The 25,083-nt window shown below is 38.9% G+C and overlaps 1 protein-coding gene across 3 annotated transcripts in view; it reads right to left on the minus strand.

The window, feature by feature from the left end:
* Positions 1 to 6,843: 6,843 nt before the first annotated feature.
* Positions 6,844 to 25,083, minus strand: part of LOC121917443 (protein SSXT) — a 44,807-nt gene continuing 26,567 nt past the window's right edge. Inside the window, exons 5-11 of one of the 3 annotated variants that reach the window (XM_042443418.1) lie at positions 23,381 to 23,608; positions 21,508 to 21,675; positions 19,971 to 20,075; positions 17,630 to 17,722; positions 16,800 to 16,916; positions 12,880 to 13,013; positions 6,844 to 8,456 (exon numbers count right to left, since the gene is read on the minus strand). In XM_042443418.1, coding sequence (XP_042299352.1) covers positions 8,430 to 8,456; positions 12,880 to 13,013; positions 16,800 to 16,916; positions 17,630 to 17,722; positions 19,971 to 20,075; positions 21,508 to 21,675; positions 23,381 to 23,608 — 872 coding nt within the window. In that variant the 3' untranslated portion in view covers positions 6,844 to 8,429. The remainder of the gene's footprint in view (positions 8,457 to 12,879; positions 13,014 to 16,799; positions 16,917 to 17,629; positions 17,723 to 19,970; positions 20,076 to 21,507; positions 21,676 to 23,380; positions 23,609 to 25,083) is intronic. The other 2 variants (XM_042443420.1, XM_042443421.1) reach the window with 2 other exon arrangements.

The raw sequence follows: 25,083 nt of genomic DNA on the forward strand, positions 1-25,083 counted from the left end.
TTGTCCCTTGGAACTCGCAGTGGATCTGTTCCAGACCCCCCCCCCCCCCGGTGAGTTCCAAAACTTCTATATTCAAGCCCCATAGGCTTGAATGGGGCATGTGCATGCAGGACGCATGCCCCATTGAGGTTAATGGCGGTCACCCCTCTGCGGATTTTAAAGTCCGCAGACTTGGAGGGGCAACTGTAGTTTTATCTCCATTGCAAAAATTGCAATAGTACTTATGACCCTAAAGAGCTGTCTTGTAACAGTGAACAGTGACCAAATTATCAATGGGGAATTTAATTAGCTCAAGGTCACAAGAGGAGGCCTGTTACCACACCTCAGGGATCGCCCCTTCGATCTGTATACCAGGAACTAGAAATCCAGAAATGAGGCAGAGGCTCTAAGTACAATCAATGTCTCTTTTATTGGAAACAAGGATTCAAACATACAGGCACATACGCTCACACATTCATACAAGACTCAGGAAATAACGTAGTAAATGTGGGATAGATATTAGGTTTTCTAATGGAGATACTCACCTAACGTAGAAGTTGGTGGGTCCAATTTGTGTGTGTAGGTTTGCAGGTCTGGTTCAGCAGACAAGTCAGAGAGAGAGACTGACTTTAAACTGACATAACTATTAGCTGCCAGCAGTGAATGGCTGGCTGCTGCTGAGAGTGGCTGGTAGCAGCCCCTCTCCAAATTTGGGAGACCCTTTAAGGGTTTAACTGGATCTCCAGACAAAGGGTAATCAAAGGAGACTGTTTGATGTGTATTTCACATCTTCCCCCAAATGTTTCATCTCCATAAGTTTCCAACAGGGCAGGGACCCAAATGGCTATGCAAATGTTATTCTTTTGATTCACCTGGCTCTCCCTCAATTACAAAAAGAGACACTTCCTTGAGACACACCTGATAGCATCTTTCCTGAGAGCACTTAGCAGCTCCTTGCATAATCTCATCCATTTCCAGGGCTGGGAAAGGAAATTCGTTTACATATCAAAACCTATGGCTTCCCTTTTGTTTCAGTAGGAGATCACATGCTAGGGCCATATAGCTGCTCAGGTCAAGATGCACTTTTGCTATCAAGATGCAGGCCAGAGATTATAATTTAGATATATTAAAAAGGTGTAGATCAATGCCCATCATTTCGTAGATCAATGCCTATCAGTCTGTATTAAACCAAAATAGTGAGGCATGTTAACTTACTCTGGGAAACTCTAATTTCAAAATAAGGTAGACTCAGACTCTTGGCGAACAGAAGGACCACTTTGACAAGAGCAGTATCAAAATTATGGTATTGAAATATGATTCAAGTTTTCAATGAAGAATTAAAATAAAGATTTACTATGGCTCAGATCATGACTGTTTCAAAGCTTGAAGCTTCCCATATACTGTAAGTCAGTCCAGGTTTTATACTCTTTGTAGGAGGGCATTCCTTCCATCCCACCACCCTCCTATGCTCATCTGCTAAGAATACAAGAGAGAACATTTTCTGTGGATAATCCTAGTCAATGGAAACCCTCCCAAGAGAGGCTTGGTTGGCCCCATCTCTGCTCCCTTTTGGCTGGCTGTTTTATGCAGACCTTCACATTTTAACTGACTGAGGCATAAGGATGTGCTGAAGGAAAGGAAAAAAAGTCAATCAGCATCCATTTGTCTATCTGCTGTCTGTCTCTTCCTTTCTTTCACTCCTTGGTCCAAATTGTGGTGAAAGACCTTCTCTCCAACTGCCAAGGCTGTAGTTTCTGACAGAGAAAACAATAGCAAGGCACAATCTCATTGGGCCTTGGCCACAACAGCTAGTGAGAGACCTTCCCTCCACATCACCTGCCACTGCTCTGGCCTCTGAGGAAAAGAATAGCAGCCAGCATCACTTAATCCTCTCCTCCACTGACATCTTCTTTTCTTTGTGTATCGTATCGTGTCTTTTTAGATAAGCCTCAGGGCAGAGAATCGTCAAATTAACTTTGTAAGCTGCTCTGAGAGCCCTTTTGGCTGAAGGGCGGGGCATAAATGCTCTAGAAAGATAAGGTAAAGTAAGGTAAGATAGATATTTGAGAGCACCTACTGGAATAATTCTGGCAGTGTATGGGCAGAATTTGGAAAGTAACTTTTAATTAGGGTTGCCATAATTCTCTACTAAAAACCGGAACAAAATGTAGGACAAAATTTAGACCAAAAGATAGGACAATTGTAGGATAAAATTTAGCCCAAAATGTAGGACATTTAAGGTCCTCCATTTTTCTTAAATGTCTAACATTTTGGGCTAATTGTTATCCTACAATTGTCCTATCTTTTGGTCTAAATTTTGTCCTACATTTTGTCCTGGTTTTTAGTAGAGAATTATGGCAACCCTACTTATAACTACAACAAAGGAGTCAGAGGCGGGATACAGACGGGCAAAAAGGGGTGTGTTCATGACGTCATGAAGGTATAGCCTTCAGACGGCCCTTACCTGAATGCCGCCATGAACACGCCGCCCGCACGCCCCAAGCGGGAAGAAGTGGCATTAAAAAGGTGCCGCTTTTCCCCGCTTCTTTTCTATATGCTGCGCAACTGCGCAGCTCTGTCTATAAGCTGCTGCACCGGTACGCCAGAATTGCTACGCTAATTTAAGTTGCCCATTTAAAAGCTCCGTGTCTGCTGCGTCGCATAATGAGTCGGGGTCCTGGAACATGTGCAGTTTGCACCGAGGCTCTAATTAGAGCGTCAGATGCCATGCAGATGTGGAAGCTGCAGCACAGCTGCACTCTATTTTAATGCTCGTAACCCTAACCCTAACCCTAACCCTATAGCAACATGTACGCATGCGCTGCTAGAATTGTGGAAAGTTTGGAATTTAAAGTGAACCCCTACACACATTCCTGTGCCATTTTCACCTAACAATTAAAAAACGCTAAAACTTTAAATATTTACATATGTACAAGGGAGGTGATGGGGGATGGCAGGGGGACAGCGGTGGCAGCGGCGACAGCTGTGGCTGTGCATTGCAGATTCAGCAAGAGCGCAGGGACCAAAGGAGAGGAGGCATCCATGATGCTGGTGACACTAGCAACGTGCAAGTGGACAAGGATGCCAACACCAGCTGATCACCAGCTGGCAGGAGACCACCATTGTTCTTGGGCAGGGCGGGGGGAAAAGTTTAAAGGGGCCTGGGAGCTTTAAATGAGCACATATGCTTTCTGCCGCAGGTGCTGAGCGCCGCAGCTGCGCAGCTGCGCATCCGCCAGCCGGCAAAAGAAAAAAATAAGCCCCGTTTTTGGCTGCCGGTGCAGAAGCTGCCTCTCTCTTTGCAGCATCCCGCGAGGTGGCGGTATGGAAACTGCGGGTCAGAAACGGCCCCAGGTGAGGCATCTTCACTGCCCCCCGTGTGGAAGCCCCATACACCTGAGCCACGCGCCCGGGGCGGGCGGTCTGGAGGCTCTGTATTCAGCAGAATACACCTCCAAGACGAGTTCCCCTGCCTGTCTGTATCCCGCCAGTGATATTTATAATTTTTATTTTTTTTAACAACCTCTTTATTTGCCCGTTTGTCAAAAGTCACTAAGGTTGTTATTTATAAGTTAGTTTCTTTTGAAAAATCTGAATATTATTAGCAGCTGGATTGTAGTATAAAATATGTTTTCCTCTTGTTGATTCTTGTTGTCACTGCACGTAAAGTAGAGCATAAGCCAGCACTTAACAATGTGATATTACCAAGTAGTGATGCCACAGTCTACAAAAGAACTAATATGAGTTATAGCAAAGTTACAACAGTAATGTAATGCATATTAGATGTTCCAGAAAGGAACTGATTACAGTTAATGCTTAGTTGTAAATGCAGTGGGCCCTTACCTTATGCGGGGGATCCATTCTGGACACAAACACCCCCCCTCACATAAGGGGAATTCCACGTATGCTCGAGCTCCATTAAAAATAATGGAGCTTGTGCCTGCGGCATGCACACCACGGGCGCACACGCCATTACCCCTTCTGGGGATGCCAAGACTTCTTCTGGCACAGCTTTCAGCATATGCGGATACACTGCAATTACTTCTCAGCTCTAGTATTGCCAGTGGGAGATGAGACCAATACAAAGACAATTCAGAATATGTTAGAACAAGAGATAAACCCTAGAAATCTCAAGTGCCTCCAGCTCACACTGTATCCCCAGTTTAAGCCTTCCATGATTCAGTTGTTGCCACTTTCTGCTCTAATATCCCACTTCCAATTCATCATGATTGTGTGTCATTCTGTAGAGAAGCTTACAGTCTCACCTGTTTTACTTTGGTCACATCCACTCACAAAAGCTAATTAGCATGCTACATTAAAGAATGGGAGGAGCAATTAGTACTAAAAGCATATCACCTGAAGGCACTAAGAAGAAGAAATATCAGGAAACACATAGATAGGTAGCACAAGAACTCATTTGAACAACTGTCTCATTACTACATATTGAGCAAAAGGCGCCTTTGGATTTACTGTATCCTCCACTGCAGTTTGTGGGCAGAAACATCTAGCTGAGTCTTGGGAGAAGAACATCATGGGCTAGATGGAGTGCATTAGGAAACTTTCTACCATGGTAAGAACAGCAGTGATGTTGCAAAATCATTGGTATTGCCATAGAGAAGTAGATCATAACTTGTCAAATCTGTGATGAGTGTACAATATCTTTCAAAGTATCACTAATAATCCCGTTGAGGAATTCCTCAATCTTGAGGAAGACAGAGAACAGAGCAACCTTGACTCCTATATCCATTTGGCTCTGTTGCCCTCCAGTTGAAAATTTCTGGAAATGCTAGAATGTATATCCAGAATGACAAATCAACAAATCAACATTTGTTGTGGGGCATTCCTTTTCTCATTTGATTTTCACGGGCAGGAAGAACAAGGTATGGTATAAAGACTTAATACTTCTTTTTCTAATAGCATGGCTTGACATTGCTAAACAAGGGAGGACAATAGATTGAATTTCTGTCTCAAAATGGCTGGATAGAGTATGGACAACTGTACTTATGGATAAATTAACCTGTCAAATTCAAGTCTCCAAAAGCTTAATAACAGATATATAGTGCTCCCTTACTTTACACGGAGGATCCGTTCCGGACTCCCCCGTGTAAAGCAAATACCACCTATGCTCGAGCCCCATTTAAATGAATGGGGCTCATGTACGCAGCAGTGCGGTGGCCCCATTCAACCCTATGGGACATGCCGCCCCTTCTGAATGTGAGGGCTATGCTCCAGGACTGTATGTGTAGAATGATAACCATGGATAATCACAAACTCTATTTTTTTCTACCCAAAATGAACACCATCTTTAGCTTTCAGTGGAAGCTGAAGCATACCATAGAATTGTACTAGAGAACCTAGAAATGCCTAGAAAGCACACTTCTCTAAATATTTTTAGGTTCTCCAGTGTGATTCTATGGTATGCTTGGGGAAGTTGGACATAGAATTGTACCTTTAATCTGACCAGACCAGACTACTACATCCATTAAAAGCTCTTACTGTGTCTTTTGTACCTATCTTGACCTTCTAATGAACTTCCCTTACATCAGAATTTTGTCTCAGCATGGTACTATTCTCCCTTGCTCCACAGTGGGCAAAAATAAACATGTGTTCAGACAAGCTGCTGAATGACCATTTGTTCACTGACAAGGTGGCTGGCATATTTTCCAGGGAGGTAAGCATACAGTAGGGAAGGCTGCTAATCACTTATGATAGCTTTACAACCCAAATTGTGGAGGTCATGTGAAAAAAACAGACATTAGTCATGACACAGATCTGCAGTAAACTAACAAGTTCTACAGATTTTACTATTGTTATTGCTGAAGAAAACTTATTATACAGTCTCAGGAACATGATTCTTTATTTTGGCCACAGAGATTTATAGGGTCACATTTTATTTTTATTTTCCTTGAATATGATTGCTACATTAATTGTTACCTTTAACTGTCTACCTTGTAGATCTTTCGTTTTTCCACCTCAAAATACTTTTAACTTCAGCCACAATCATATTTACTGTACAAGGAGACAGCCACTTGCAGCATATAGTACATCATAATTTTGCCATTTTGTGGTATTCTCTGAATGGAATCCAAGTTTATCCTACCTAGAATAGACCAAATGAAATTAATGAGACTTTGTCTCAACTGAGTTAAGTTTCACTTGATTTCAATGTACTTGCTCTCAGTAGGAATAATGTAGGATTTAACCCATTGTTTTGGCATTTTACTTGATGTAGGGTTCAGAATACATTAAACTAAGTGCAAATAATCAAAAGGGAACTATCTCCTAATTTGTTGTTTTAAGGCAATATCAGAGGAATAAGGTAATGTCTGTCACCACCAATTAAAAACTTTTATGAAATAGGACTGTTATAAAACAATTAAACCTTGAAAACACATTATTCCCTAGAAGAGAAACCCTGGAGGAAATTCTGCTTATTAAAACTGCAATTTTAGTTTCCATTAAAAATGAGAATAAGACAACAGAAGATCGGCTGGAAAGACAAATTATTTCTTAATATCAGCTGAGCTTATTTAAATGAGATAACATATCTATAGTAGGTTACGTTCAACACATTTTTTGTCTCAACTCATTTATCTAATTCAGTCATCTTGATTATAGCCTCATGGACTATCATATTCAGAAAGAGTTGTGTAACAAGCAGCCTTCACATATAACAACATGCTGATTACTGAATAGTTAACTCTAATTAACTTGACTAAAGCCAGAGAATTTTGATTACATTCTAAAATACAAATACTATTTGGTTATCCTGGACCAACCATGATAAAATAAAAATTCATAGCAAAGCCTCCAAATGAAATGCCAGAGCAATAGAGATCTAATTTAAAGGAGCAAATGAGGAAATTAAAATCACAAATAATTTATTCTTCTGTTAGAGCTGATGGAATACAATTTTAAACAGCAATGAAGTACACAATGGTGGAGAATTGGCACAGAACCTAAAAGCACTGCATTCATACCAATGTACCTCACATTTTCAGTTCAAAAACTTGATCTTAATATTCAATCAATGTAAAAAATTGTTCTCCATTAAAAATTATGGAGGAATGTGACTTTTGCTGTCTTATTAATTCTGGTTCAGCTATTCCCATTAAAAATATAGCAATACATAATAAACATACATAAGTTTTGGGCTAAATTTAGTTATATCCTTTTAAATATTTACCAAGACTGTTTAAATGCATGTATCCCTGTGCAACACAGTATTCAATAATGCACCTGAACTACAAGAGCAGGATGGTCTTGAACAGTTGTGTCTTCCATGGCTCTACTGCTGATTCAGGTAGTGGCTCCCTTACATGCAATGCTGTAAGCATTAATACAGTTCACAACAGAATTTGGCATTTTAAAAAAAAGACTGCACTAAAATTGCTCTTGGTCTCATATTAACCAGTACGAACATGGACATACACAACAAATGCCTTCTTTCTTAAAGATATTACCTCTCAAAGTATACAAAAAGCTTCTATACTATTTTTGTTACATAGAAATCATACTACTAAAAGTTAAATACATTTATGAAATAAAATATCTGTCAATCTATCTATAGTTTATTTTAAATAATTTGTATATGTAAGCCAGGTTCAATGAACACTTTTTCAAATTCCTTATTACTGCAATCTGAAAAAGATCACAGCTTGACTTTATATGAAAGCATTACAAGACCTTAATAAATTCAATTCAAACATTCCCGTTACCAAAAAAAATACAGAAAATTGCCACTGCTAGAAACCATTCTTACAAAATAGCTTCACACAAAGTATTTCAAATTAATTCTTCATACTAGACTATGCCTTTGTTGTCCATGATCATCTTTTCATTCAAACAGTTCAGATACAAATTCTTCATACAAACATCTGTCAAGAATGTGTGGTGAGCAACTCTCCTCCTCATACAACAAGACCAACACAGTAAAGAATTCATCATATCCCAATCTATATTTCCTATCTATATGGGTTTATGACCTTGCGTAGTGTACTGCCTTGCATATTCCATAGGAAAAACATAATATATAAAATATTGCTGTTGTAAAAATTTTCCCCTTCCCCTTACAAAAGAATCTGTGGAAAAATATTAAATTCCCGTAACCTTCATAAACATATAATGCTGTTCACATTTCAGTCTGTAACAGTTTGATGTCCAATTCTAAGCTCACTGCAAAATTGTTTGTGAGTGTATTTTCTGTCCAATATTGCCATCTAGAGTACAGATGCAAAAAATTTTTTAGAAAGACTATCATTTTTGTTTATAACTAACCCAGGAAAGCAATATATTGCAAAACAGCCATTTATCAACAACGTGGGGGTACTGTCTTCTGTTTCCAAAACTAGACTGAATTGAAGATTCTCTTCAAAAGGTGACATCCACAATGCTGAAGTAACAATACAGTGGCTAACTTGTACTTGCTATTTTGTATTGAATGTATTTTTTCATTGCTGGTAGTTTCCATACTGCCCCTAAAAATAAATTGAAAGGGTAAATAGAATGTAGCTTTCATATTTTCTCAAAACAAAACCAACATGCAGGGCTTAAACCTAGAAGTCACATAGCTTATACGCATTCTTGAACTTTTTATTTCTTCTAGAATTGACAGAATATTAGCATTTGCTTATTTCATATCTCAAATGTACACTTTTTACTTTAAAAACAGGTTATGCTGGAAATTAACATCATACTGTACTTCAAATAATTGTTCTCTAATTTCCAATTTATTGAATGCCCTTTATCAAATTTTTATACCCTGTACTTTCAAGACAGTGTTTCCAGTGTTCATAATAAAAATTAAGCATATTATTAAAATAAATGCACAGTATAAGATATAACAAAAACAACAGATTAAAAACAGCAGCAAAACTCAGCAGACAGAAACTTCAGGTAATACAGCAAACTACCTCAAACTCATCAATGAAGCTGTTTTAACTGTAGCCTTATTCGGGTGTTCAAAGGATTACATGAGGGTACAAACCTATAAAAAGATTTCATAAGGGTACAAACACTGGGCAAATATGCCCAATGTACCTGCATGTGTTGCTCCCACCACTCCGCCTTTGAACACTCAGCACAAGCAGTGATGTCTGAAGAGAGAGTTTAAGCAAATTCAACAGTACATGCTTAGCATTCACTCCAGAGCAAGCAGAAACCTTATGCAACCAGAGATCCTAACCATGGAGCAGCTTTAAGCATGATCAACAGAACATGCATGACTTCCATACTCAACATAGGAAGACTGAGGTTGGCAGCTTTCCCACACTGGGGACAAAGTTGGCATATAAGGCTTCCAAGCCCTCTCCATAATGCATGTCATCATGCATTCTTTTGAAGGCTTGACTAGAACTACAGGCAAGTGACAATCCCAGTGCCTGCCCAATATCAGTGCAACTGTATTTTAAATCAATTCAATACCGTATAATTTGCATAAAACATAATGCAAAAATCTAGCCTGAAAGGTACAATTTATATACTATTACATAGTAATGACAGACACTGTGGTTAAGGGCTAAATGTAGGAACAAAAAAGTGATCTTTTCTAAGTTGAAGAAATAGTAGAGGCCTAGAATTTTTTTTAAAAATGAATACGTTCAGCAGCAAATAAGCCTCCTTCAATACACTGTGATACCTTCACAAAACCTTTAAGTTAAGATAGTGCTAACTGAAAAGACTAATATTTACAGATAATAATTCATATTATCAAAGTACAAATCTTTGGTGCAGAATACCCAAAATTAAAAATAGAGATGCCCCTTGTCCTCTAAGCATACCTACATTAAGGATATGATCTGCAGCAACACTAGTGTTGTCACTTTTGTAAGACATATGAGAGCAACATTTTTGGGAAAACTTATAGGAGGATGGCATACAAATCCTAGTGCATTCCTAATAGTCACGTGCTGGCCCTTCAACACTACCTAGCCTATGTACATGCATGCACACACATACATACATAGCTCATTAAGGGAGCTGGAAAGGCAGGATAGAAAAAACTGCAGGAGAGAGAGAGGAATCAACAGACATAATTGAAAAAGATATTTCTCCTATGTCTGATGATTGTGTGATTGTGGATTGCTCTTATAGAGTATCAAAAGAATTGGCTTTTTCATGACTAACCACATGGATGTTTTCCAACAGCCAGAACTCAAGAAAGTCAGTATGACGCATGTGCAATTACAATAGTGTTTATATTCTACAAGTTCTGGCTATTAGATCAGTATTGCACTGTGAAACTTCCTTCCCCTGAATTTCTCTATGCCGTCTGAAAAGATAGCATCCAGATACAGTGCTGTGGAATAAAAAGGGAGCTACAAGTGGGGAAAGACTGGTCCACCCACTTCTAGTGGATTCCACTGTTCAGACAGCAAAGTAAAATACTGGATGCTGTTCTTAATGTCTAGTAAAACAAACAAACAAACAAACAAACAAACACCACCTGACATGGAAGTGATCAGATGTTTAACTGTCAATTTGGATACTGGGTTTTCTGGTATACCGCCTTCAGGTTAATTTTCATTCAAACAGGTTCATTTATATACCACTTCATACTGAACTAACAGTGTCTAAGCAGTTTACAACTGTAAGCTATCAGCCTCCAACAATCTGGGTACTCATTTTAGCGACCTCAGAAGGATGCAAGCCTGAGTCAAGCTTGAGCCCTTTCACTGGTATTGAACTCGCATCCTTATGGTTTTGAGTGAGTGGCTGCACTACAGGCATTTAAAAACTGTGCCACCAGGGTTTTTAGGCTGAAATTGAAAGAGGTTTACACATTCAGTGAGATATTTTATTTTCTCCCCCCCCCCCAGTGGATAGGAGGTCCACCTGCAAGACCTGAGACTGCTTCTGAAAGTCCCAGTTTCAAAAACTGTTTGCCACATGTTTTCAGGGGCTACTATTTAAGAAACCAAATCCCAAAGCTCTCAGGAGCATAGAACATACTGCATTTTTCTTTGGATTCTGTTCATGGTTTTTAAAAGGCAACATGTCTTGAATCCTCCGCAAAGGGTAGAATAAAAATATAAATAGCAACTCCCACAAGTGCAAGGCCCCTGCAAAATAGTATTACAAAAACATTACCTACAAAACATTGATTTGTTCATTTGTCTCTGTTTTTCTATGTCCAATGGCATATTTTCATATCTAAAGTGAATGGAATTACTCTTTATTCTGCTGTAGGCCTCTGTGGAACCACACACCTGTTCCAGAGTTATTTCTGAGCCTTCTGGAGCAGGTTTATAAGATGCATATGGTGTAGCAAGTGGGAGGGAAAGAAAATCCTAATTCTGAGGGAAGAATGGGTTCCATGAGAAATGCACACTAGATGTACTACCTTAAGTATTTCATTATTCAATTTCTGAGTATAAATTTCTTCAAAGTCTTTCCTCTCCTGAATTTATACTGTGTTGAATCTAATATTAGACTAGTGAAAAAATATTACAATAGCCTTGTTGTTAGCACTTGTGCAACTACAAGTAGAACAACTAGCACATGCAGCAACTAATCTGATGATGATGTAATGAGTTGTGCAATGTTTGTGGCAGTCATGTAGAACCTTAAACACTAGTATGGTGATGATGAATGACACAAAAATCTATTTCATTAGCTTTCATGCAAAAGCCAAATGCCATTATGAATCCATTATCCTTTACAATACTAGAGGATTCTTTTTTGCCTTTACAACAGCAGACTGACCAGTTACACCTCTGCAGTGTCAGATCTATATTCAGATTTAGAAAGGAAAAGGAGAACCATTATAATGCAGAGACACCAAGCAGTGTTAAGAAGTACTCTCCAAAAGTCTATGCATTCAGGTCAAATTCTCTTCTCCATTTTAATTCAGTGGATAGTCCTACCCTTAAAAGGGCTTTGTTAATTTTCTTGCTTGGTCAGATTATCTACTTTCTCTTCAAATATGCCTTTACTTCTTCCCGCACCATGCAATTTTCTATATGAATGTGAGTCTTCTCCCTGCCCCCACAAAGTATTGCTAGAAAGGGCAATGAGAGTCCATATACAATTCCAGTACTACTATGCCATCACTCCAGTTGAGAAGCTCAATATAAAATACTGTGGCTTGGCTTTTACAGGCCTGCATGACCAAAAATGAGGGATGTGGTGGCTTACTGGTTAAGACACTAATTCTGATTACCATAAGGTTGGAAGGATGGCAGTTCGAGGGCCAAGTGCCACATGATGGGGTGAGCTCCTGTCACTAGTCTCAGCTTCTGCCAACCTAGCAGTTCAAAAGCATGAAAATCCAAGTAGATAAATATGTACCACTTTGGTGGGAAGGTAACAGCATTCGGTGCAGTCATGCTGGTCACATGACCACCAGAATAGCCCTCGGACAACGTAAGCTCTTTGACTTAGTAACTGAGATGAGTACCATGCCCTACAGTCAGTTACGACTAGACATTCACATCAAGGGACGACCTTTACCTTTATGAACAAAATAACACCAACATGTCCTGTATCAAGTCATGCACTAGCTGCAGTCAGAAAAGTAGGCCTCTGAATTGTAAACTTTATTCAGTTCAGTAGAACAGTAACAAAAACTAGAAGTCCAATCTTTACTAGTCTAGTCCCTAGGATAGCAGCAGGACTGAGTAAATTCATTAAGTACTAATATCCTCAGTACAATTAGCCATGTAATCTTGGTGGTATTTTGCTTTATCATTCAACAATTATTCATAACCAAACTGTTACACAAAAGTAACAAAATATTTGTAAATATTAGAAAATCATAAATGATACACATATTTGGCATCTGATACTCTCAAGTTGTTAGATGTGCTTGTCAAACATATGCTGCCAGAATGATTCTAAGAGTTATCAAAAAAGTAATGTTTTCTAGTTTTGCAACTATGTATACAAAATTTAAAAATGTACCTGATCATATCCATAAGGCCTTTGTTGTGGTGGCTGTGGGGGTCCAGGTTGTGTAGGTCTATATCCTCCATACTGTTGGCCTTGCCCTTGAGGATAATTGGAATACTGAGGTCCTGGGGCATTTTGTGATGGACCTGAAATATTTAGGTACCCGGATTTCAGCAATTCAACCATTAAAGCAACACAACCAGAAAGAAAGTAATAAAATATAACAGCACCTATACTTTTCATTTCCTTGAAGCAGAAGGCATTTATACTATTTAATATATATATATATATATATATATATATATATATATATATATAACTACAGTATCTAGCTTTACTAATAGGATCACTATTTAAAGCAAAGCTCCTAGTCTTTTTTAAAAACAAGGACGAAGTATAATTACAGTAGGCCCTTCCTTTATGCAGGAGAACCGTTCCGGGTCTCCCTGCATAAGGGGAATTTCATGTATGTTCGAGCCCCATTCAAAAGAATGGGGTCTGTGCCTGTGGCGTGGTGCGTGCACGCGCCATTACCCCTTCCGGGGGGCGCCGACCCTTCTTCCGGCACGGGTTTAAGCCTATGCTGAAACCTGTGTAAGTCGCGCCCGCATATGACACGGGCGCACTATACCATGTTTCTCTGTTAAAGTTCAGCTTTGATAAACAAATCCTGCTTCTTCTTCTTCTTCTTCTTCTTCTTCTTTCTGGCATGAAGGCAGGCAGGGCATACAAGTATACTAGAAATATTCCTATCAGAAGCAAGTGTAAGAACTCTTTTGGAAGCCTTAATTGTTCCTTTCCAAGCACTCCACGTGCTTGATGATATCATCTTTGTTCTACTGTCGAAAGGAAAACATAGCCATAGAAAACAAAACCATCAGGGGCCGGCCTGAAGACAGAGGCTCCTCCCTCCCTAACTGTCATCGTTCGGCCTCTGAGGGAGAGAGAAGGCTGTCCCAGTACCATCAGGGGCCGGCCTGAAGACAGAGGCTCCTCCCTCCCTAACTGTCATCGATCGGCCTCTGAGGGAGAGAGAAGGCTGGCCCAGTACCATCAGGGGCCAGCCTGAAGACAGAGGCTCCTCCCTCCTGTCATCGTTCGGCCTTGGGGCTAGCTACGTGTGGCCCAGTACCATCAGGGGCCAGCCTGAAGACAGAGGCTCCTTCCTCCCTAACTGTCATCGATCGGCCTCTGAGGGAGAGAGAAGGCTGTCCCAGTACCATCAGGGGCCAGCCTGAAGACAGAGGCTCCTCCCTCCCTAACTGTCATCGATCGGCCTCTGAGGGAGAGAGAAGGCTGGCCCAGTACTATCAGGGGCCAGCCTGAAGAAAGAGGCTCCTCCCTCCCTAACTGTCATCGTTCGGCCTCTGAGGGAGAGAGAAGGCTGGCCCAGTACCATCAGGGGCTAGCCTGAAGAAAGAGGCTCCTCCCTCCCTAACTGCCCGCCTGCCCGCTTTCCACCTGGGCAGGAGTGGCCCAGAGAGACTCTTCCTTGCCGCCGGAGCGGCGTTTCTCCAGGGGGAGATTCTGGAATCCGGAATCTGTAATCTGTACTGTATTGTATTTTCATTTTGTTTTGTAAACCGCCGTGATCATAGGAACGGCGGTATATAAATAAAATTTCAATCAATCAATCAATCAATCAAATAGCTAGTGGGATCTAGTGTTCAAATACTCCAATGCTTCCTATGAGTCTGTGGAATCCACTTAAACTAAAAGAGTTATAACTATCTAAAAACAGTAGGGAAACTCTCAAATATAGCCAAGCCTATTTGTGAAGATAACTTAACTTGATTGATCACTTGGAAGCATGTTTTTAATAAGTCATGAATCTATGAGATAACACAGTGGGCCCACAAGGTAATACAATTGTCACCCAAATACCCTTCACATGCTCCTTGCCCCACACAGAGAGAATGCTTCAAGAAAAGTATTTTCTTGAACAATTGTGGTTAAAACTGTGGCAATTCAGATACAGGAGAACTACCATATTGGTTCGGGACAACAGTGTATTTACCCATTCTCAGATATAGCACAATTAACAAAAGGATGACTCAAGTGCAAGACAATTCCCTGCCTGAAAACCAGTCTGAACATCTTTTCAGTTTTAATATTCCAACTGGAGCTCTATTCCACCATCTAAATATGTCGTGCTACCTAGGTTGGTATCCAGCAGTTAGTATCCAGTTGGTATTCACTCATACTTTTAAGATTAAAATCAAGTTTAGAAATGAGTATTAGTCAAACAGAAAACAAATCCTGTAAAGCAGCAAATAGGCTAGTAAAGGGTTTTCCATCCAGGTGCAGAGCCTGACCACTGTGCATGCAAGCTCAAGGCTATTTTTTTTAATGTGCAACAATAAGTCACAAATGAATATTATGTCTAACAGGTGTTTCTGTTTGCTTACTAAACAGTAAAGTCCCACTCAGATCTTTCCATTTTATCTAGTTAATGGGTGAAATTCTGAAATACTCCAGGATAAGTTTGAGGTCCTATTTTTTTTCCTGAAACCAAACCTATGAATTTGCATGCACCCTGAGAAAGCTCTGTTATGTTGGTTTCATGATAGGCTTTACGTAAGCCCCATTTTTTTACTGTTATTATGACTTGCAACATTCCAAATGGTAGGTGATGTCACTTATCCCAACACTGGAAATATTGCCATTTTACAACAATGTTACCCGAGAGGGTGGGTTTTGTTTTGTTTTGGACACTGAATATATTCTACTACAGGGGTAGGCAACCTGCGGCCCGCGGGCCGGATGCGGCCCGGCAAGGCCCTGGGACCGGCCCCCGCCCGATCCTGCTGCCGATTGCCGCCGGAGCCTTTGGCCTCTCGCGTGAGGGCGTGGGGCCTTTGGCCTATCAGGAGGAGGTGGGCAAGGGGGGCAATTGTCTATAGAAGCCTCCAAAACATGCATTTATATTAACATTTTTTTAAAAAATCAGCAATTTTTTTTGTGTGTCCTCCATTTTTTTAAAAAAGTGCCTTCCATTTGAAAATTTTGTCCTACATTTGTCCCGGTTTATTTATTTATTTCAATTTTTTAAAAAATTATTTAATTATTTATTTTTTGGCTTCGGCCCCCCAGTTGTCTGAGGGACAACAACCCGGCCCCCGGCTCAAAAAGGTTGCCTACCCCGTTCTACTACAACAGGGATGGAAATCAGGCACTCTTCCAGATGCCATTGGACTTCAGCTACTAGCATTCCTTACTATTAGCTGTGCTGGCTAGGGCTGTTGGGACTTGAAATTCACCAACATCTGGTAGACCAAATGATTCCAATCTCTTTGGTATAAGATAAATTCTTGTTTCCTGTTTCTTTTGTTATCTGGAGGAACAACATACTTGAAGATGGCAGGTTATCTCATAGAGCGGATCCAGTTTTAAAAATAGTCTTTGATTCTGAGAAACTGTTGGCAGACTCTAACCCTACAGAGAAAAATTAGGCATCTCCTTTTATTTGTTTCAAATGATTCAAGTTCCTTACAATACGTCTGTATTAATTCATTATACTGTACACTGCCTTTGGATTTGAATATTCTGTATCTTCCTGCATTCACAATTGCTCTGTTGCACTGTATTGCCACTTTTAAACAAACATTTTCACGGTCAAAAGAGAAGTATGAAGAACAACTGGAATGAGGAAAGCAATCACTACTGTCTTTCCTTGATACAGTCGGCCCTTCTTATACACGGATTTTTTATACACGGATTCAAGCATACACGGTTTGAAAATATTCCAAAAAAGTATAAATTTACCTTGATGTTCCATTTTTTATAAGGGACACCATTTTGCTATGTCATTATATTTAATGGGACTTGAGCATACACGGATTTTGTTATACACGGGGGATCTTGGAACCAAACTCCAGCGTATAACAGGGGTCCACTGTATTTTAACAAATAACTTATCTCTTCCTACTTACCATAGCCTTGCTGTTGTCCAGGATAACCCTGCTGACCTGGGTACTGCTGCTGCTGATAGCCCTGCTGTTGAGGCGGTGCTTGGTATGCATCTTGCTGTTGGGCATACTGTGAATTTCCTGAAATATGAGGTGAAGCAAAAAGAATTAAAGGCACTTTCTATGGTTTTGCTCTGTTTTGTTTAAAGATGCACAGTGAACACCACAAAAACAAAACGTAAATGCAATTTTGATCTCAAAAACTGAACAAAACGAAGAAAACAAACCAAAACAGAAGGAAGTCAGCCAAACAAACTGCAGTTAAAGCCAAATTTTGCAAGGCTAAACTGCAGCATTTTCAGCATCTCTGCCAAACGAGCATTAAGTTTACTGGAACATGATGCCATGACTTGAAAAGGCCATGACTATGCTAAATGGAAAAAAAAGGACAAAATTAAAGACAGCTACAGAGCACAGACTAGCTACACAAATCAGCAAGCTGTTTCCTAATGGCACTATATTTATATGTTTATGTACACACAAAATATATAACTAGATCAATGGGTTTATGTTTAAATAAAAGATACAGTTGAAAAAAAATGCTAACATTGTTTTAGTCATTTTACTGCTGTTAGAGAATTGACAAATTTAAGGTTATAAGTTTAGATGTTTGCAAGAAACTAATTTGAATGCTTCAAGTTCCCTGCAATTTTCAACAGCCAGCAACTAGTAGTCTACAAGAGCTTTGCATGGGTAGGAAACAAGTTATGTTGTGCAAGAATTGGTGTTCCTTTGTGGAAGGGGAGAGGAAAGGGAACGTGTGTGCGCATGTGTGTGTGAAGGTATATAGATACCTCCTTCGTAGTAATGTTGGGAGGAATCCTCATAAGGCCTATCGTAGCCTTGTTCAGGATACGACGGTTGCTGATAACCGTAATCACTATGACCTACATCGATTCGACAAGAGACAGGAAGAAACGTTAATGGCCTCTGAGTGAAAACCCTAAAAAGATTTCATCTTCAGTGTCAGCTGGAAATACATAAAAAGAATCTTTGAACTGAATTATAAGGATTTACCAATAGGATTTCTTTTCATACTGAATTAACATGTGACACGGGGAAAAATTAGCTAATGATGAACATTTAGAAAAATCACAAAGAGAAATGGTCTTAAGCTTCTAATAATCTTTGTTAGGGGGAAACGTACTTTATCTTCTTTTTAATGAAAGCATTTAGTCCTTTCACATGTAAATAACCTGAATTTAATTCAAATGAACAAAGAAACCAATTATCATACTTTGCTGAACACCTGTTCTACTGATTTCCAAGTCAAAAGCATATGCTGTTAAAAGCAGTGTGAACTACAACAAATAAAGCTCGATGAACTTCTAAATAACTTTTATACAATAGTTGCATGAAATATCTATCAAAAAATTAATATCAGCCACACACACCCAAACCATTATTCATTGATTGTAAGGTGTACAAAGAGAAATTCTCGTACAAATTCTCATTTACCATATTTGCATAACCAGGGAATATTGGGGATGCCCGCCACTGGGATCCAAGTGACTTCATGTTTCCTTTGCTTTAGGATTTCATATAGTTCAGCTTGCAGTTAGAAATGTAGTTCATTATGTACTCTTGGACAGATACATATATAATCTAATAATTCTTCTTAGAACTTTTTGTTGAAAGGGGGCATTACATATTATCAAGACACCTACCAGTTTTATAGGCATTATCTGGCTTAAAATGTTTATTTTCCCGATTGTGGGTTTCTCACATTTTATTCATTGATATATCCATAACTAATTTTGTTTACAGTGTTTAATTCCGATATCTTGCTATTTTTCTGGTGGTTAAAGCAAGTCCTTTTATAATTACTACTTGGTTTGTAGATCACGTTTTACATGTCAACTGTTGGTGAGTGGTACTCAAAAGTAACAGAACAGTGGATCCTTTAATTTACCTTATTGCAAATCAACTTCAGAAAATGTTTGCCCAAATTGTCTAAGCCATAGTCTCTAAAGTGATCAAAATAATTATTTTGGTGCTGGGTTACGCATAGCATAAAGCAGCTATGTGTGAGATCTCTTCTGGGAATTATTAACCACATTATTAAGATAGGTTTTTGTGGAACTCTGTCTTACCGTTTTCTTACATGTCACAAAACTAACTCCAGGCTGGCCCAGCGCAAATGTTACTCAAGGCTATGTTGTGACGTGTATTAAGTAAACCATGAACACGATGGTGACTAATGTCAAATGGGTTGCTTTAAAACTTAGCAAAACCAGCTTGAATATGTTTAGAAAATAACATACAATTGATCTGTAACAACAGTCACTCTGAAATAAAGATTACATTGCAAGAAGTAATCTACCATGCACCCTGAACTTCACAAACTAACATACAAAGTGTCATGCTTGCTTTCACAGTAACCATGAATTAATAAATACCTCTTTTGTCTCTCCTTTATACCATTTCTAAAAAGTGAATTTAAAGCAGATTTACGTCTCTTTGCATGTATAAAAATATCTAATTTAGAAAAATATCTTTGGAGCTCAGAGAGGCTGACTTTGTTATTCCTTGAAATGCAATTCATTCCAAAAATTATACACTGTCTAGAATCAGAAGTATGCATAAAGGAAAATTATGTGGTCTCTGTAGTTATTCAAATGTGTTATTATGGGTATAGCTTCCCAAACTTTTATAAACACACATAAACATACACACAAAGAGAAAGAGAAAGACAGAGAGCATATTTTTGAAAGCATATTGATTGTTCTGTTAAAGGTTCTGAATGTCAATGCAATCAGCTAAATTCAATTTAAAATGTCTTATTTTAAAAGTAAAAATGGACTGTATATAGACATATTACATATGTCTGTGAGTAGACATACTGCATCAACTAATCTATACAGAGTGTGGGAAAATGCCATACTTGTAGACAAACAAGGGGATTCTAATAAAAAGTTATTAAAAGCTGTACCAGGGTAATAGAACCAATTACAAATTTAATATTTTAGCTATAAAATAGAGTTACTGATTGGGCTTCAAATTACTGAACTTGTAAGCATTAGCAAATACTGTATAAGATGCGTTCTAGTGATCAGTTACTAAAAACTGTTCAGCCAATAGTTTTGTTTACGGGCAGGTATGTAAAATGGGAAAGTTAACATTATGAGAGATTACCATCAGGGTAATATTGCTGGTTCATGCCTTCTGGAGGACCTTGTCCACCATGACTGTATTGGTCCCCATAATAGTCTTCCTGGCCTGAGTACTGCTGTGGTGGGCCTGAAAAACCACAACCAGTCAATATGTAAATAACTTATTTTCTCTGTTAGCACGCTCACTTATGTCTCAATTTAATATGAGAAACAGCCCTCATCTACAGACGTCCCCCACCCATGTCATTATGTTTTGGAAAGCATACTTAATGTTTTGTGATTATACATTTATATATTATGCAAAGCTACTGAACTTTGCTAAATACCAGGATGATATATATATTTCTAAAAACATAGAAACAATATATATCTATATATATAAATATATATATAGATATATATAGATATATATACAGTTGTTGTTCTTTTAAAAAGAGGTAGAAAGCTATATGAACATTTAAAGTAATGACCTTTTTTAGCTTCAAGTACTGTTTTGGGGGATAATGTAATGCTATAAGCTTGTAAATAACCTTGTAAATTTGTCAGCGTACTTGGGGGGGCGGGGATCTAGATTTGCCTCCAAGTGCCAAGGAAAGGGAGCTTTACAAAAGCTGGCTCCTTTAGGCCTAAGATGACCAGAGAGTAGGCAGGCAGACATTTTTTAAAAAAATCTTATTTGCACACTAGTACTTTCAGTGTGCATCTGAAAAGTTAATACAAAGAAATGTAGAAAGTATGCAGGAATATAGATAGAATCATATACTAACTGCAGTCTGACCTTCTTCCAGTGCTGGGCCTTATGTAGCCAAAATAGCACCATCCACGCAAGGGCAAGCTCCAGTAATTATAGGACAAAAACTGTTGGCAAAAAACCCCCTAAAGGGTATGTGGTGCGTGTGTAAAAAAACAACAACAGCTCAGTAAGAATCATAGAATCGTAGAGTTGGAAGAGACCACAAGGGCCATCCAGTCCAACCCCCTGCCATGCAGGAAATCACAATCAAAGCATCCACCACAGATGGCCATCCAGCCTCTGCTTAAAGACCTCCAAGGAAGGAGACTCCACTACACTCGGGGGGAGTTTGTTCCACTGTCGAACAGCCCTTACTGTCAGGAAGTTCCTCCTAATGTTGAGGTGGAATCTCTTTTCCTGCAGTTTGCATCCATTTATCTGGGTCCTAGTCTCTGGAGCAGCAGAAAACAAGCTTGCTCCCTCCTCAATATGACATCCCTTCAAATATTTAAACAGGGCTATCATATCACCTCTTAACCTTCTCTTCTCCAGGCTAAACATCCCCAGCTCCCTAAGTCGTTCCTTGTAGGGCATGGTTTCCAGACCTTTCACCATTTTAGTTACTCGACTGAGTATACTCCATGGTCACAGTATTTTGACTACTGGGAATAGGAGAAACTGAACGGAGGAGTCAAAACCATGAGTTCTCCATATTACAGCATTTCTTCCAGGTCCCACTAGTTAAGATATAAACAAGATGCTCAGCTGAAAGCTTCTCATGTGTACTAATTAGTCAAACATTAAAACATGCAACTTCTAAACTTACCCTGCTGTGGTGGCCTGTATGGAGGAATCTGCCTCTGTCCCATCATGTGGTTTCCTTGGTTAACTTGGCCCATCATTCCCATTGGTGGCTGTTGTCCCTGATAATGCTGTCCACCTCCCTGGGGCATGTTGTACTGCTGAGAAGGAGGTTGCTGGTGCATCATTGGGCCTACAAAGTGAAAATCAATAGCAACTTTTAAACTAACTGTCTTCCTGTAGCTTAAACTGAAAAATACTCTAGCCATAATTTAGTGCAAAATTGACCAAAACAATCCCTGAAAAATAAAGTCTGTACAAGACATGTGAAAAATAGGTGTGGCATGCAGAACATCATATATTTTCTACATTAATTGTTTGTTCAATTTATACCTTGGCTTTCCTCATACACAATAAAAGAAACCTATTCATGGTCTCTTCCTAAGATTGAAATTGAAAGTTAATTTTTAAAAAGTAACTTAAACTGCAGTAAGTACCACGTTTCTTTCCTTCCAAACTACCAGAGAAAAAGGCTGGATATAAGTGCAAGCAAGCAAGCAATAAATAAAGTTCATGGCAGCTCATTTATGATAATTTAAAAGCCGATAGTATTTTTGGAATAACATAAAAGTTATTTAAAAGGAGAAACAAGGTCTGGTAAATGCTGAAGATATTCCAAAAGAATTTTGAGTTCAGTAGTCCTTGTAGTGTAGCTAGAGGGTGGCATTGTTCCTTTCTTCAAATAAAAATTCTGAATCCCAGAACATTTTTCTTCACTTCCGAAATTTCAAGCATTGCAGAGATTGAGACACTGAAAATCATTCTCACTTAGAACACATATGTTAACATTCCTTTGGTCGTTTTGCCTGTCCCCTTCATTCGGATGCCTAAACTCTATTGCTAAATGCTAAATGAATATTTAAATTACTGCAATTTCCATCCTTTGAGGGTAAAGATGGGTGCTCAGAAGGCAATTGCTTCTTCACCACTTTCCCCCATTTCCCAAGTTTCCTATTGCTTTCAATTATTCCCACTAAAACTTCAACTTTCTTTAAGCTAAGACTACTCCAGAAGAGTAGTCTAATACACAGGTCTTCAGTTCAACGTGAAGTCCAATTCATGTATGAACACACTATATTACTATGGGGAAGGTTTCTCACTAAAGTTGGAAAGATATACAGCAAACAATAAAATACAGCGCGCTTGTGTCATACGCGGGCGCGCCTTACGCGGCTTGAGCATACACGCTCAAGCCGTGGGGTGCGCGTGGGGTGGCGCGTCCCATTCAATTGAATAGGCGCGTGCGCCCATTGCGCCCATTGCGCCCCGCGCGCCACCATGTACGAGCCCCGCTGTTTACAATGGGGCTTGAGCATAGGCGGAATTCGCTTTACGCGGCGGGATCCGGAACGGATCCCCGCATAAGGCGAGGACCCACTGTATGTTTCTACAGCATGAAAAACATCCAGAATATGATGAACTGTACATCTCCTTCTTTTTTAGTTTATGGTTCTCTTTATAACTGAGGAGATGGAGGTGGGAGTATGGAGAAGTGGAAAAATGAGCAAATATTGTTGATACTAGTTTCTGTGTTCTATGAAGGGTCAGCAGAAAATAAAATTATATACCTAATATGAAAATAAACATCATATAATATATACTGTACATGTATATTAGAAACTTATTATGGCTTTCCTTCACATGCTGCAATTCCTTTCTAGACTGCAAGAACGTTCAGAGAATTGACAGAAAAGTTGTTAAGAGAAACTAACTCAATACTTGTTCATCTCACAGAAGAACAAGACATGAAAGTACACTTTGACTGATTTAGGAACTTTAAAAAATCTCCTTAATTAATTTTGCTTTATTTATGACAGTCAAGACATTTCTTCATTTACCTTGATTTGGTGGCATACTTATGTTTGGTCTGGGACCATAGTTGGCCATAGGCTGTCCTTGGCTCATTGTCATTTGATTCTGTCCAGGCATACTCTGAGAAGATGGCACTGAATGATTGTAACCTCCCATGGACCCATGACTATTTGCAGGTATGTTCATAGAACTGTTTGACATGTTAAGTTGGTTCGGTCCAGGTCCAGGTCCCTGCATAGGCATGTGGTTAGGTCCTTTGAAGAAAAACAAATTATTAAAGTATCTTGAAAATACAGATCATCCTGATAAAATTAATGATTGGGCAGATCAACAAAATCTGTAATTACCTCATATGTAATTTATTGACTTCCTCCCAAACCCAAACAAAAAAGTTTTATGGTAGCCTAAATCCAATTGTTAGTCTCAAATAGAGTAGCCATACTGAGTCAATGGAATTGTGTAAACTGGATTTTTTACGCCATTAATTGTTAACATTTATAAATCTACCTGTATGTTTCTACCTGCAGATCACGTAGCTACTGATGACCAAAATAGAAGAGAGATGTTTATACAAGTTCAAACACTTTAAATTAATACCTGAGGGGTAAAACCATGGTTTTTAATTGCTGTCCCTTAGAAAGGGTTCTCTAAGAAGAAAATACATTAACAGAGATTCTTCCAGCAAGGAAAGCTTGCCAGGCATAGCCCATCTCCCCCCTGCAATATGCAGCCAGGATAGCCAATGTTAAAAAATGGTGACTGTTAAAGTTGAACAAGATCTGGAAGGCCACAGAATTCCCATCACTGTTCTAGACTGCACATTTAAGTTTTGTATGGCAACAGTCAAGATATAGTTTTCATCAGCCATGTTAAAACAGGGTTAAAGTAACATATTAAAAGAAGTGGGGAGTTCTCACAGGAGAGACAGGAATCACATGAGGCCATGGCACACTTTTCTTTTCCTAACTGTAGTTATGAGATTGGGAATGAAAAACAAGCTACAGTTATAGTTCATATTACACAAATGAACAGCTTCAAAAGACTTATGTTTATTATAAGTTTATTATAAAATTACTCTTGACAACAGTTACTAAAGTAACTATGTACATGCACAAAAGGAAGCTGCATATGCCACAGATGCTCTCCCCACTTTTAATGGCCATACTTTGCCAGCTGATATGGCAAATTTACTGTTTACACAGAACAGCAGTTTCACTTTTCACTAGAAGGGTTCAGATTACAGAACTAAAGAAAGAAAACCATATATACCACTATATTTCCACAGATACACTCTCATGGCTTCAAACTCTCAGGATGAATAATCTTATCATATATACAGAAAAATCTCTTAATTAATGTATTTTCTAGAACTGTAAGTTGCATCCTATTTCCTCTTTCCATTATATCCCCTTACTAGGTTTTTTAAAACATATCATTAAGATACCATAATTTTAAAAGATGTGTTGATGTTCCAAGTGGCATTTTCACACATTTATTTGTTTTCTTGATCAGAAAATGGCTACATGGAAATCATGACTCTCAACCTCCATGTTTCTGTTCAGAGGATGGCCAGAACTACTTAGCTTCTGAGACTGGAAATAGGGTTGCCATAATTCTCTACTATAAACTGGGACAAAATGTAGGACAAAATTTAGACCAAAATTTAGGACAATTGTAGGATAAAATTTAGCCCCAAATGTAGGACATTTAAGGTCCTCCATTTTTCTTA

The sequence above is a fragment of the Sceloporus undulatus genome, unplaced genomic scaffold, assembly GCF_019175285.1.
Source record: "Sceloporus undulatus isolate JIND9_A2432 ecotype Alabama unplaced genomic scaffold, SceUnd_v1.1 scaffold_18, whole genome shotgun sequence".
In the NCBI taxonomy this organism is placed as follows: Eukaryota; Metazoa; Chordata; class Lepidosauria; order Squamata; family Phrynosomatidae; genus Sceloporus; species Sceloporus undulatus.